This window comes from Heliangelus exortis, chromosome 2 (genome assembly GCF_036169615.1).
Source record: "Heliangelus exortis chromosome 2, bHelExo1.hap1, whole genome shotgun sequence".
Lineage (NCBI taxonomy): Eukaryota > Metazoa > Chordata > Aves > Apodiformes > Trochilidae > Heliangelus > Heliangelus exortis.
Genome location: NC_092423.1, coordinates 90841571 through 90857210, shown reverse-complemented (window position 1 = coordinate 90857210; position 15640 = coordinate 90841571). Strand labels below are relative to the sequence as shown.

Genomic DNA, 15640 nt, shown 5'->3' with positions numbered 1-15640 from the left:
CTCTGGTTAGTACAAAAAATTCTTGCATACAGTGACAATTTTTTTTTTTTTTTTTTTGTTCATCTCCTCAAGGGACCTATTTGAGACTGACCATGAGACTTTGCAATGGTGATGCTGTGAGCTGAAATTTTACCATAGAAGTCAGTCAAACTAACCTTAAGTCACCTTGCTGTTGAGGAAGGGAATAAGGTTCACATTTTTCTTCAGTCTTTAGTGAGGGTGTATCATCCCAATGGGAGTGTCTCGGAGTTCCTGAGTAGAAGGTATTAATGGCTGATTTCACCCTACTACCAGGTAATGAGGGTGGTATTCTTCTGTTCTTCACTCTAGCCTGCACCAGCATCTTGGCTACAGGTTATGTTTTTTCTGTCTTCACTGATGTCTGTATTTGACAGACCTTTCCAATTTTTTTGATGTGATTTCAGCTTCCAAACAATTTGCTGAAGAAGTCTTGAAAGCACACAATGACTACAGGAAGAAACACGGAGTCCCCCCATTAAAACTCTGCAAGAAGCTAAACAGAGGAGCCCAACAGTGAGTTCAGTCCTTTCTTTTCTCTAATGAGATTTGTGACACTTTTATCTGTTAGGTTTGACTGCACACTGTGAAAAAAAATTGCCTTCTGATGTGCTGATACTCAGTGAAGACTTAGTAGGTGGAAAGTGAGAGACCCTACTCTTTCTGTCTCCCTACCCAGACTTTTTTGTTCCTTCTTTCTCCATCACAAAACACCAGCTGGTCACATGGACACTTGTGTGGTCACAAACATACAAATCTTTCTTGCAACTTTTTCCAGACACGGGCTCCGTGTGTCCACATACATCTGGTTTGTCTCCTCTGCAGAGGGTAATTGCCTAAAACATGCTGCATCCAGACCTCTGTCCTATGATGGGTTGTCATCTGCAGGAGAACACCCACTGGTGCTGAAGTAGTGAGAAAAGGACTTTTTTCATGGTAGGAAGTGATGACTGGTCTAATATCAATGAAATCAGAAGGAAGTACTTTCAGATCAAATTGGCTGTCTTCCTGCCCCAAAAGCAAAATCAGTATACATTGTTCTCTTGCTGTCAGGAGGAACACATCTTACCTCTTCTCCAGAGCTGCAGAAGCACAACTTCTTATCAGTCAAAGTACAGTGAATTCATCTTCATGCTGATCTAAGTCTTCTTTACAGAAATTTGAGTCCTGCACTGCTTGTCCTCTTTGCTGTAGGAACGACAACCAGATTATTTCCTTTGCCTTTACAGCAACCTTTTTCAAAGTAGATTTGAAAACCTTCATTTTTTTTTTTTTTTCATAGTTCCTCATAGTTCAAGGGAGATACTTGAAGGAGTAAGTGCTGATTTAACTGTTAAGAAAATAAATAAATAGGGGCCAGTTTGATCCCAGTAGACATGAGCTCTCATCGCCTGTTAGGTTTTCCACCATAACTTCTCCTCACCAGCTGCCTGGAAGCTGGAGAGTCTGTAGCCTTTCCAGATCCCAGTTTACTGTCCCAGCATGGTTCTGTGCTGTCACACAGATGTACCGCCTCCTGCACTCCTTGACCAGAGATCTCTGCCAGGTGTTGTGCTGTACAACACACCGTGTACGTGGTATGTGGACATGCCCTCTGCCACCAAGAAAAATCTGTCTTAATTTTTTTCCTTTTTCTTTTTCCTTGGGACTGCATGATAACTGGATACAGTATTGCTGAGAGATGGAATGCCTGTGACTCATCCACATAGTTCTGTAATCTGCTGGGGTTTTCCTACTGTTCTTTAAAGGGCTGTTGTGTTTCTGGTTTACACAATGCCTGACAACGAGGAAGAAATGTCATTGACTTGTCAGTAACACTTGTTGTGTCTCCAAAGTGCTACAGCTGGTTTGAACAAGTCGACTTGTGTGAATAGTTCAGATTATTCTGTCAAATATGCTCCACATTTATCTCTAAGTATCTCTAATACCCTTGCTGGGTATTTTTAGGTCCTTCTGGAATTCCTCACAGTCTCCTCCAGTCTCAGCTGACTTTCTCCACTATAATGAGTAACAGTAGGAAAACTTTGGTTGAGGTCTGTAATTTCACTTGCAAGATTTAAAAGACAAAAAGAGGCTGGTGAAACTGTTTGGTAGCAAGAACTAGAAATGGTTTGATCTCAATAAAAGGCATGAAATCAAAGGAAACTCCTATTTTTCAAGACATATTTTGCATAATCTTAATTTCAAAGAAGAACTTTCCAAAGAAAGCTTTTCTTCAGTTATATCTTACACCTTTGTTGGTATATAGCTGGTGTATCTCTGGGTACTTCTCCAAGCTTCTCTATCAGTGTTGAAAATGGTCTGTTTCCTACTATTTTCAGTTCCAGTAACTGTGACAGGTTAGATGAACTGACTCTTGCATCCGTGCTTGAGCATGAGATGAGTCAGCCTCAGCAGGTGTCTGTTTATCTCTGACTGTAATGAAGCAGAGGGTGATGATCTCAGATGCAAATCTCATGCTTTCAAATCCTGAGCTAGAGTGTATTAATCACCCTTTGTCTCAAATCCTTGGCAACTTTGTCTGTGTACTTTGTTCCAGTCTTGTCTCTAGCTTGGGACGTGGGAATCTACAAAGAGAAAAATTACAGGACTGTAGTAATAATGGGCATGAAGGAACATCTAAAGATCCTATAGATTTTTTTTTTTTTTTTTTTTTTGAGAGGAGTAGGACAGAAGGAAATGAGAACTTAATGACTTAAAGTTCTAGGTTGTGCCAAAATGTTCAATGAGACAAATTACCTGCCTGGCAGATGCCAGAAACTAATCATTAGGGAAGGAGTGGCAGGACAAAACAAATGAGTTGAACCTTTCTCCCATTATCTTTTCCCTTGAATTACAGATTTCTCCTGGAAGTTATATTGTATCCTGTTTTTTTGTTGATTTTTTTTTTTTTATAACTCCTGAAGACTGCACAAGCCACACACAAACTGTAAATTTGTTTTGCTCCATTTCAAACCTCCATGCTCCTTGGTGTCTGCATCATCCTGTGGTGATGACTTTCACTGCACACTGTGGAAAAAGTGCTTTGTCTTACTTGACTTTTAAATCTATGACCTGATGATTTTGTGTCTCATCCAATCTCCTGTGCCATGAGAAATAACAGTCTTTCCAATTTCACTTTCTCCATACAAAGCCTCTCCAATGGTGAATAAAGGGAATAATTTTTTTACATGTGATGTACTTCTTCACCCTGTTGCAAAACAATAAAATGCATCCCCTGCTCTCACACATCTACTTCTGTAGAACAGTGGTGCTTATCCCTGTGTTGGTATATCTGGTTGTTGCCTCAGACTCTCTGTGTGGTCCCCTTCTCCTGTTACCTGGCACTTTGCTCGTTTTGCTTTTGGCTTTTTTAAAATTTGTCAATATAGGGCTTTTTTACACTTGCTTTGGTTGAATCTTCCGTTTGGTCTTTTATTCATCTAATAAAAAACATTTAAATTACTCCTGTGAGGGGCCTAGAAAAGTCAGGAGGTGACACCTCTAGCAACTGATGCAGCTACAGCTAAGTATGTCCAGTGGATTTCCAGGTGCTGGGCAGATCATAGTGGGGGGAAATCTGCCCTTTGATTTCTTCTACGCCCTTCTCAGGAGTAAAGCAGATGCTTATGAAAATGACCTCTAGACACAGGGAAAATGGCTTCTAGACCTTCCCTTTGCCTAATACTTAGATCTGTGTAAACCTAAAGCATCCTTTTCTTCAGGCCTTTTCAGCTGAGTAATTTGGATTAAACCATTGTCTTCCAACAAAAATCCTTGCTTGGATTTCCTCCTCTTCCTCCTGCTCCTCCTCTCTGCTCCCTGTGGTCTCTGACTCAATGTGTGGATTCCTTTGCTAGGTATGCAGAAGAACTGGCTGCCACAAGGGTACTCAAGCACAGCTCTGAATCTGCCAGTGGAAAATGTGGAGAAAACCTAGCTTGGGCATCCTATGACCAACCAGGTAAGCTTTCTTCTCTTGTCTCAGACACTGGATAAATGTCTTGCTTCATGTGCTTTGGGCTCAGAGCATCTGCTTGAAAGAGTTACTGGCATTTCTTCTCCTTTGAATATACATCCATCACAATCCAGCCCAGGCTCCATGGGGACAGGACAGTGGCTTGCAGTCACTGCAAGCAAGGAGCACATATAGACACAGAGGAGGCAAGGGACTGTGGTAGAGTATCCCTTTGGAAGCAGGACTTGGCAGCTACCTATGTCCCAGCTGTGGAGCTGCCTGGAGTGCTACGTGAATGTCCATAGGAGGAGAAAAGGAAGCTGTCACTGCCCTGAACTTCACTTTTATCCTTAGTTTGTTGTTGCAAGATGAACCTCTCTTAGGGCACGGTGCTCTGAGGTCCAAACACGTGTTCCAGCAGATGTTCACAAATAGTGCTCTGAGTCTGTTGCCCTCAGGATTGGTTAGCCTGGCTCAGTGCTACTGCCCCAGAATCAGCTAACCTGTCTGCTGGCTTGCTCAGGAATGAGCTGAGCTTGTGTCTCAGGCCTCACCTTTTATTGGCCCCCTAATCCTGCTCATGCACAGTGGGGGCCCGTCCTAATCAGGCACAGGTGGGCTTAACACAAGCTCGTGCCCACTACCTGGTAATTAGTGGCACCTGGTTGCCTCATTGCCTTATTTCACTACAGTTTGTCCCAGACAAAGAGAGAGCTGACCCCGGGCCAGCTATGGTGAGGAAGGTGGGGCACTGGCCAGTGCATGCTACACAGCAGGTCCTCTGTGAGGGGGCAAAGCCAAGGCAGGGGCAGACACCACAGTGACAGAGGCTGAGGTTACACATCTGCTCTGTAGGCACACAGGCTTTGAGCCCTTCTCCATGCCTATACTTTTGACAACAGAAACACTCCATAGATTTTCCTGCTCATAAGTGTAGAATGAAAGTGGCAGCCTTCGGTACCTGAGGAGCTGAATTTTGGCCAGGCTGATAGCCTGCAATACGCCTTTGGTTGGAGTGGTGTTCAGCCCGCTGCTCCCTCTTGCCTGCTCCAGTGGGCAGGGCTCAAGCCTTAGCCTACTGAGACAGCAGGTGAGATGTATTAAAAGTGACCACTTGCTTGCTTTATTCCCATCTGGATTTTCCAGCAGTCTTAAGGAGGCAGAAGCTCTTTTCTTCAGGCTGTTTGAAGGGTCTGGAAATTTTAGTAAGTGAATTTTAGCCCCAGGGACAGACACTGCTTGGTTCCTCTGTGAGTGCCAACTTTAGTCCCTAGGGGGTATTTTTCATGTTGAAAAAAGAAATCCAGGGTGGAAAAATACAATTTGATCTATTCATATTTGGCATTCTGTCCATTGCATGAGTCTGAGGCAAGGGTTCAGAGCAGCATGGGAAAACACAGATTTATGGCAAAGTTTGCATAGTGGCTATGACTCACTGACTGAGCTTACTGCTTCTTTCTTGTCTGTGTGAATGGCCTGTGCTCCTTCCCCCCTTGAGGTTAAAGTCACAGAATTCACATTTAGAGAGCTGGAAACAAAACATGAATGCCTGTCTTTTTCTGGATCCCATTTGTTTCTTCAATGCACTGCTTCCCTACATAACTTGCCAGATTTGAGCAATTCTGTTGCTGTTTTATTTTATCCAGAGGATTGAATGCCTTACTGAAAAAAAAATAAGCTACATCCTCTTGTTCTCTAGAGCACTTCTACATTTCCTATGTAGCAGGATCATTCAGAGTACCAGAATGAGAAAGCTAGTTTTTCAAAGGAAGTTATTCTCTCATCTGGGCTTAATCGTCATCTCTGTGGAGCTGGTTCATTCCTTCTCTTGTTCTCATATAGTTCCCTTTGGATAGTTAATTTGTACTCTGCTCAATGAGGCTGATATTTGTATTAAGGCATCCATTCAGGGGCTTAACAAAAGCAGGCAGTATCTTCTGGTTTCTGTCATCATTTGAGCATGAGGAACTAAAGAAGGAGGCTCTTTCAGACTCTGAGAGGGGTGGAACACAAAGGGAAGGGTCTATTCCCTTCCATTTGCTGCCCACTGTGACAGTTTCTTTCCCAGGTAAAGCAAAACTCAATAAACCTCCAGCATACACTGTATTCTCTTGGGGGGAAAAAAAAAAGAAAAAAAAAAAAAAAAAGAGAGAGAGATGATGCTGTTGTTTATTTTGTCTTTAGTGAGTTGTGTTATAATGCTAGAAGGTGTGGGGTTTTTTTGTTTTTGAGAAGATTTAAGTTATAAGAACCTTCTAATGTGACCCCTCTCCTGGTAGAAAATATCTTGAGTCCAGGATTTTAGAGGTACATAGTCTAAAGCTGCTGCTGGAAATATGTTTATCCCTGTAATACAAGAAATAGTTGTCAGCTGTTTCCTCGCTCCAGTCCTGCAGGAACTGTTCCGTGGCAGCCTTCTCTCTGTCTGTGTTTGGGTAAGTAAGCTGTCATCTGCTGCAAATGCAAGTCCCCAGCCTGCCTTGGCAGCTGGAGTATGACAGCCTCCTCAGGATGCCTCCTCTCATTTCCCGTGTGTCGGGAGGCTGCAGGCAAGCACTGGAATTCTGAATTCTGCTTGGGATGGCTGGTGTGGTCTTGAAGAGTGTGCCATAGGAAAACACTGCAGCTCATGAACTCTAGAGAGACTGTAAGAGGAATTCACTGTGTTATCACCCAGATCTGTTTTGGGAGGAACCAGGGCCTGCCTATAGATTGGGTTTAGTGGGCAGAGTGACACAGAGACTTTTTGTCCCAGCCCTGGAGAAGCACGCTCTAACTGAGAGCCTGCCCTGCTGCACCTCTTGCTGTCTGGTGTGAAGCTCATACACTGCTGTTAAATAAAAGAAAGGAAAATAAAATGAGGACCTGCATGAGGAATGCTAAAAGTAGACAATTGTCGGGAAGAGCGCAGTGGACAACAGGCAGATGAATATAATCAAAGTATTGCTGTTTATTGGGAGTAGTGGTAACCCTTTTATACACAGTCAGGCTGACAGCATAATATAAGCATATTGCTGATTGGTACAACACATTCTTCAGAAGCCACAGGGCACTATCTAACTGGTTAAATACAGCTGTTTATGCGCTGTCTATGAGATGCTTTCCCACCCTGTTATTCTTCTTTTCTGCTGCCAACTCCCTTATCTTTTGCCTGTAGCTGATCTTTTAATAACCTTGCAGCTGGGTCTCAAGGCCCTTAGGTCACTCTGGCCAATGCTAAATAGCCAGGATTGCTCACATGTCCATTTTCTTCCAAAAACTCTCCAACAGAGGATTACTTCCTATAACTATCAGTGTGACTTCAGTCCAGGTAGATATTCTATTTCAGAGGCAAATTTAAATCTACCTCTACCTATTTTCCCCTCAGACTGGTGGAATGAAAGTTGCAATAACAAATGCTAGAAAAATGTTTGAGGAAAATTTGGAGGCTTGGGGTACTGAGTTTAAGTGGATTGTTATGGTGCTGCCTATCCTTGCACAGAAATATCTTCTGCGGGATTTTATTAGAATGTTTTTAGCAACTTGCTCAGTGGAATTACTTGAAGATTTAAGGATTCTTCAACATGAAGGGAAACAGTAAGGCTGCCCCCTGAGAAATTCATTATTATATTTTATAGCATGAAATAATAGATATCTAATACGTCAGTAATGGAAGGAAAATTCCAGTGTGGATCCCTGCAGCAGCTGAGCTCAGACACTCAGTCTGCCCAGTCCCTGCCCCTGTATCCCAGTCTCCCCAGCTGCTGGCACGTGGACATACAAACCCCTGAGGCTCCATTTCCACTCCAGTTGCTGGTACAGCACATCTCACACACACAGACACACTCACAGCTCCCTGGTGTTCAGCCAGGACCCCCCTTGTCCCTTTGGTGACCAAACACTTCTGTACCAGCTCCTCCCAGACCACTCCACACACTCACCAGCCAGTCCAGCTTGCCCTTTCCTTGTACTCACACACTTGCAGCTGCACTACTGCTCCAGTTCCTGGCACCCAGGTCCCTGCAGCCCTTGGTGTGATAGCAGTGATTGGCACTAAGGCAGCCCCCATCCACACAGAATAAAGCTCCTCACCCAGGAGAATAGTTAGAAATGAAATATAATGAGAGAAGAGGACAACAGATCAGATGCAGGGCATGGCCAGGGAAGAGTCCTCACGCCTGCTTACATGCAGTGGCCACTTTTTCTCTCTTTCCTTCAGAGAGAGGTATCAACAGAAGAACTTTACACCAGGACTGTGGTGTAAATGGTGGTGAATGGACTTTCCTCATGTGGTCAGAGAACTGACCATATGAGACAACTTGAGTGTGGCCAACACTATGTGGCCAGGTTACTAACTCATAGCTTGGATTAAAAAAAAATAAAAAATCACTGTGCTGATTCTGGACCTAGTTTGGTCCAGAACTACACTTGGATATTAATTCAAGGGTTGTTTTACCAAGTTTTTGAGTGATGTAGGTATGTCCAGAGTCATAGTACTGATGAAACACGAGTAAGATTCATCTTGTTCCAAAATGAAGCAAGTAGGCTATCAACTATCACTGGAAGGGTGGAGTCAAGCTATTTTCCATAGACAAAGTGTTGAAACTATGAATGCAGTAATGCAAACAGGAAGGAAACTTAAAAAAAAAAAAAAAAAAAAAAAAAAGGCAATTGGTTCTGTAAGGGGAACAACAGAGGAGAAACTGTGGTGCTGGCTGTTGGACAGATCTGCATGCTTTTTGTGCAAGTAAACTTCAATCATTTCTGCTATAATTGGAAATGAGGGGTAGGAATGGGATTTCTTTCCTCCTGATTGAAATGCATTTTGAACAAGAACCAACCCCTGTTTTTGGGGGTATTTTGGGGGAGTGGGAACTGTTTTCATTGAAACATTTAAACATTAAAGGGGAAAGCACTAAATAGAACTGTCACCTATTCTGTAATAATATGAAGCAGAAATACTGTGGTCAGTAATCTGAACCATCAAGTCTGAGTATGAAAGTTGCTGCTCAAGCAGGTAGGCTCAGTGCTCTGCCAACCCCTCTGCTGGTCTCTCTTGGGTCCTTTTCTCCAGGCCTCTGGAAGCCCAGAGGTCACCAGGCTCAAACCAGAATCTTCCCTTAGTCCCCTCTGCATCATCTGTGACTTTCAACAGTGGTTTGGCTTGAGTCCCACCACTGTGTTGCTTATTGCTTCCCAAGGGGCAAAGAATTAGAGGAAAAGTATTTTAGAGGAAAGAGAGCATGTTTAATTACTAGGTACCGGTCTTCTTGCATACTCATAACTTCCATGGAGGAACCCCCTCATCCTTGCAGCAAATGACAGATACAATACATTCAGGACACTTCTTTAACATGATTTCAAGATGGTCACACAAAAGGAGCCTAGTCCTGTGGTCTTTTTGGCTGGGAACAAGTCAGTCTTTAATTTCTCAGTGCCTATTATGCCCTGACTCTTAATTCAAGGAGGATGACGACAGAGCCACATAAAGATAACCTGAACCCGCACATGAACAAATGGAAAATAGCAATCTGCTTCCAGACTACCCAACTATGTCTGTTGTCTCGCACGTACAGGACTGAGGTAGTCTTGCCTGATGCTGTTGCCATCTCCCTTGAATTAAAGTGTTACAAAGCCCTCATATGGATGGGATTCTTTAAATTACAGAAAAATAATTATAAAGCGATCCTGTGTTTGTCAAAACTCCCATGTATGTTGCCTCATTTCCCAACAAACTTTTCAAGCTGTCACGTGGAGCCTGGGTATACTGCTGAGACCTACAGGAAGCAGAGTGGGAATGACTTTCTCTTGAACTGCTCTTTATGCTACACCCCACTGGAATATTAATGAATGAAGGGAATAAAGTGCTGGTAGCAGGGGCAATGCAGTCCTACGTCTGTAAAAGTATTACTGATGGAATAGTCACTTAAGCACTTGTACACACAAAACACATCTGCTTCATAAGATCTGACGTATCTGTAGTCACAGTCTGTACTTCTGTTCCACGCAGCCTGCCAAAATCACAACTAAATCCTTTGGTGGGACAGGATAATATTTTTGTTTGGGTTGTGTTGTTTTTTTTTTACTACGTGCTTTTTTCTTTTCCCCTTGAATTGCATAAAGAGAGCTCTTTGCAAGCTTTTCAGTGTTCATTTTCTCTTTAGTGTGAGCAACAAATGAACATGTTTGGGATTTTTTTGCAATAGAAACTTCAGCCGTAAAACAGGTCAACGGGGTTTGTTGTTTTGTGCAGGGAGAGCAGGGAAAAAAGAAAGCAAGAGAGGTTTTGCTACCTTTTTATGTAGCAAATGTAAATTGACTTTACTAAGAGATCACCACTCCTAAGAAGCAGTGTGGCATAGATGAATTCTGACAGCCAGCTTGCCAGGCTAGCAACCCCATCCTCTTAGGAAACAGCACTCATAAAGCAACTGAAGTTTCAGTGAATTAACAGCTCGGTTAACTTCTTGAACAGTGCGAGCTTAAGACTTCTTGCTGCAAAATAGCAAAACATGAGTCACTGCTGTTCTGCAGCCAAAAGTCCACCAGGGACCAACGTTCTTCATGACTTCATGACATGGTAGGCTTAGCAGCATTGGCAGCTTGCTATGAAATCAACTGGCCTTGCATTATACTTCCTGGAATGCTAAGCAGAAATTTCATTATTGATGTAGCTCAGGGAAAAAACTGCCCCCTTTTCCCTCCACAATGTTTGACACAAGAATTTCCGAACAGCCAGTAATGGAAAAGAAGTAACATTTGACTTTTGAGTACATAGCATCTGCAAGTTCTGGTCTGAGCTCCTGCCCAATGTGCTGCCTGTTCCACTCTCTCCGGTGCAGATTATCAGAATGTCCTCCTTTCTATCAGTTTGCTTAACTCTTAACAGAAAACAGGGAAAGATTATTACTCTGGCAAACATCAGCCTTAGAGACCTATAGGCATGTAGTGCTACATCACTGGCTGTAGTCATAGCCCTTACACAGCTGTGGTCAGTGAAATCCTTGGCATGTCTGTATGAGGTGTCTCACTGTAGCACCCTGAGTTAGAATGGCTCAAAGAGAACATTCACAATGGCCCAAGTGCTAAGTAAGAACCACTAAAAGTAAATGCACTCAGAAATTCCAAGTATTAAATGTTGATGAGAACACAGAAAACTAGAGAATGTCAGAAGTGTCATTTTTCTTTGTTTGGAGCTGTAAGGGGATACCTTCATACTGCCACAACCACAGCTGGAACACTTCCCTGTAGAAAAGGTCCCTGTGCCCTTTCCTCAGAAAATCTGGCAAGGCTCACTTCAGTCTTTTCAAACAAGTTCCAATAGGGAGGAGCTGCTGAAAGCTCTATGTAGAAGCCTAATGACAGGGGAGCACTCATCCAAGTTGAGGGAGGTGTTTCTTCACTACCTTACAGGCTGAAAGTTACAGAAGTTTGTGGGCAGAACCCCCCCCCCATGTGTTAAATTAAATTAATTAAATTAAATTAAAACTCAATGTGTTAAATTGCCAGATGATTATTTGCAGACTAAAAGGATTCCTGCCCCAATTCAATCCAAATGCTGTGCCACACAGACCTCTCTTTTCTAAAGTTTTTTCTGACTTCAGCATTGTAAAGTTTTAACCAAAGGTGAGAACTGCTGGGTGATTCCATTTCCTGATGTGCTGGGGATGGTACAGCACTCTTCATCAGCTCTGCCCTCCCAGATGAGCACCTTACTGCAGAGATCTTCCCTGAATGGGATGAACCCTACCTGGTTCTACAGCTGCTTTGTGGCTTCCCTGCCCAGGCATTGAAACAGTGAAGGAATTGAGGGACTGTGTTTGTGTCGAGCAGAACCCAAGTCATAGATGATGGTGTGAGAATGCTTCACCAAAAGCACTCGGCTATTTAGTAACTGATTAGCAACAGCTATTGCAAAACAATACTTGGAAAGTTATACGTGTTGTCATGTTACCTACATTTCAAAAACTCTTTTCAGTAAAAGGACTATTTCTCAATGTTTCTAGAGGTTCTTGCCAACTGTTAATGTAAGATCTTGCTGGGCAGGCTACACTTCTGTGCTTACGCCCTGATTCCACAGCAGATTTCTTTTGCCTTTCAGGAAAGGATGTGGCTGACAGATGGTACAGTGAAATAAAAAACTACAGCTTTCAAAACCCAGGGTTTTCTTCTGGGACAGGTAAGTTCATATTGGGCAGTGTTTCTTCAACAACAGAGCTTTTTCTTTAAGAAATTGGCTAACCAACTTGGTTTTGTAATTTTTAAAAAAACCACTACCTTTATTTCTTACAAAAAAGTATAGAATTTCCCCAAAATTTTGTGTTAGAAACTTACAAAAGGGTAGAAGAAAACTGACAAATGAGAAAGTAAGTAAAATTTGTGGCTTAATTTAATATTGTATTTTTTCCTCTGACTCTGAAGTTTTTAGAAGGCAACTTCCTTTTACAGAAAATTAATTTGTAGAAATATTAAATTGGAATCATATAGGTGTCTTACTAAATGTCCTATGCTGTTGTTTACATTGACTTGTGTCTTCTACCAAGTTGTATCACTCCAGTCACAGAGATAACTTCACACATCATTTGGAGATCCATCCCAGGCCTTTGACTGTATATTGAGAATCCAGTGCTGAATGAACATAAGATCATTATTGCTTGAGTAATGATCGAGCAAGTGGTATACCCAAGCTTGTTTCAGGTGAAAAACATTGTGGTTTCCTGCCATGGGGTCTGTCTTTGTACAGAAGATACAACTGATAAAGCAGTAACATAGCAGGGGGTGACTGTTACCAGGCAAAAGAAGCCACAGAGTTGGTGTTATTTTGAAGAGTTGCACATGCAGGCACATGGGGGAATATGAGATGGTCAAAGCAAATGAGTAATAATCACTGTAAGAACTGCTATTTATGCTGTAGGGAGTGAAAATTATGATTTGTCAACTTTTATATCAGATACTCATCAAACTTCTTCTTTCATGATTTTCATGCTAGGTATTCTTATTTGGATGTAGGACATGGAAATGGAAGTAGTAGTGTGGAATCAGATCAGGTTTTTTCGAGACAAATTGCTAGGTCTAGTTTTCTTTTCATGTCCTTTGCTTGTTTTCCTGTTAGAGAAAGAAACAGTTTTGTGTTGTTCTTTCTCTCCCCCTCACCCCCATCATATGTTAAAGGGAATGTTTTAGGTTTAGGATCTAAAATGAATGCATATGCTTATCCCTTTTCAGGTCACTTCACAGCAATGGTTTGGAAGAACACAAAAAGGATGGGAGTTGGAAAAGCATCTGCTAGTGATGGCTCAACATTTGTGGTGGCTAGATATGATCCAGCTGGAAATGTAGTAAATCCAGGCTATTATGAAGAGAATGTCCTTCCTCCAAGAAAATAGTTTGGTTTGTTTTTTTTTTTAAACTGTAGTCTTACTGCTTAATGACAAACGAACATGGATTTGGATTTAACAGTGTTTGAAATGAATTACGATTCAATGAAATTTCCTGCTTGGTACTGCTGTTCACCTCTCATTACAGAGGAAGCAATTACATGTTGCTTCGGGTGAGCTGCAGATTAGGTCCCTGTTTCTGAGGGGCTTCGGTTTATGTGAGGAGGAAGTATACGCAGCATTTCCGAAGGGTAAAATTTATGAGGGTTATTTTTTTCTAATAGTCTGCATGAATTCTGTGTCAGCATGTGAGTAAGCACATGTTGGATGTCTATTTTTAAAGAGGCAAATTTATAGCTTTCTGTAAACTGAAGATACCAGCTTGTAATTATATCACGTACTCCCAGTTTTCCAGTATTTTTTAATAACTGTAACTTCTTTGCTCTATCTATACCTCCTGCTGCTGTGGGGCTTGCTCTCTGCAGATGGAACATATGCAAAGCTTCCTGTATGAAAGGTACATGTGTAAAATGTAGTGGCACTCAGACCTATACGGGTTTTTTTTTAAGAGGATCTCATGGAACACTAAAATGTTGCTGTCAAAACTCTATCTGTCAAGCGAGCTATATCTTATGCATGGCCTGAAAACTACTAAAATTTTTTAAATCCTAGCATTACATTTTAGGTGCTAATATTTCAAATCTCTTTGAGATGAGTGTATTTAAAATGGAATCCTCATTTTACAGTTTACAGTATGTACTTTGTCCTATAATCAAATCGTTTACTTCTGTTACAGCAAAGAAAGACTCTGACTTTCCTCCTAGATACTTGCTCACAAAGGAAGTTTCTTTGATGGACTTGTTGGATTTTATTTCTTAAGAACTTGTTTATATTTCTTGGGGAATATCTTCTGCGGGTGTCATGCTATAGAGACAATGACATTCCCAAATCATCTCTTGTCTCCTATAATAATGTCACTGTAGGAGGTATTCACATGGTCATAATTCAGAGATGTGTACTCTTTGTTGACATCATTCAATAATAATAAAAATATTTTGTGCACTGGACGGATGCCTTGAAAAAATTAAGACTTAATTTCCTTAAAAGCAACCAAGAAAAAATTCCGACACCTTTTTTTTCTCCTCTGAAATGCTAAATGGTCCATTTTGGTCAGGTTCATGTACTGTGCTTCAGTTTGAGGTATTCTTTTCTTTGAAAATATTTCTTTTGACTTTGAGATTCTGTGTGCCAGGATTTGATTCGTGAGAGTGCCATTACAGAACTACTTTTGTTTACACAGTTGAAATAAACTGCACTGTTACGGCTTGATTATACATCACTGTGATGCTGTATGTTACAATCTTTTTGCTGTAACCAAGAATTTAACACATACAATGAACTGCTGAAAATTAAATATTTTTTAATATGAACTACTTAAGCTTTTGCTGTTACCCGAGTCCTTGCTGAGTAATCTACAAATTTTATTACCAGGACATTGACGTATGACATTACTACTTTTGCAACATGAAACAAACGAAAAAGTGAGTATTCTAGTCCAGGAAAGAAAAAGAGACCTTCTAAGGTTTGATAAATCATACCCTTTACACAAAGATGGAGCTAACAGTTGAATCTGAAGCTGAAGAGGTGTACTTTCTCTCTCTGTTGAACTCCTGCTTTGTATCTCATTTCATTTTTGCTGCCCCCTCACTTGGTTGACATATTCTGAGTACAGAATACCCACTCCACTCCTACCTAGATGTGTGTGTTTCAGTAACTGCAGTCTTGGGGCCTTCCTCTCTTCAACACTACTGGTGAATGTTGCACCTCTGCACAGGATAATGTTTTATGTGTATTTATGACAATAAATATGACTTTCTTCTTAAAAAAAAGGGTTGCTGCAAGTGACATAAAGGTAATAGCTGATCCTAACTAAATTAATGGTATTAAAATACTCTGAAATGGAAGAATCACAAAGCCGCTTAAGTAGGCCCAACGCACACTTTACAAACTCCGGAAAGGATCCATGAGATAAGTATGACTGTGACAATTTAAAAAACCCTATCAATTTAGTTCTTCATGACCCACAATCACGCTGTTGATGCCTTCTGCAAATGAACTCTGGCTGCATACTAAGCTGTGGTGTATGTGGGAGTCCAAATTCAAAAGGCAGGGTAACATTGCTGATGTGACTCACTCAGAAGGCATATGATTTTTGGGAAGTGTACACTGAAACCTGAGTTACCAGCCACTGGTATTAAAAAAACCCAGTGTAGGAGGATTGCTTGACTCCCAACCACATCTTGGAGAGTTCTGAAGACCTTTAAGAAGC

General features: G+C 41.5%; 1 protein-coding gene across 2 annotated transcripts in view; it reads left to right on the top strand.

The window, feature by feature from the left end:
* Nucleotides 1-14741, top strand: part of GLIPR2 (GLI pathogenesis related 2) — a 29555-nt gene extending 14814 nt beyond the window's left edge. For both annotated transcript variants that reach the window (XM_071736988.1, XM_071736989.1), the window contains exons 2-5: nucleotides 426-534; nucleotides 3858-3961; nucleotides 12036-12113; nucleotides 13160-14741. In XM_071736988.1, the coding sequence (XP_071593089.1) occupies nucleotides 426-534; nucleotides 3858-3961; nucleotides 12036-12113; nucleotides 13160-13320 (452 nt within the window). In that variant the 3' untranslated portion in view covers nucleotides 13321-14741. The remainder of the gene's footprint in view (nucleotides 1-425; nucleotides 535-3857; nucleotides 3962-12035; nucleotides 12114-13159) is intronic.
* Nucleotides 14742-15640: the final 899 nt, after the last annotated feature.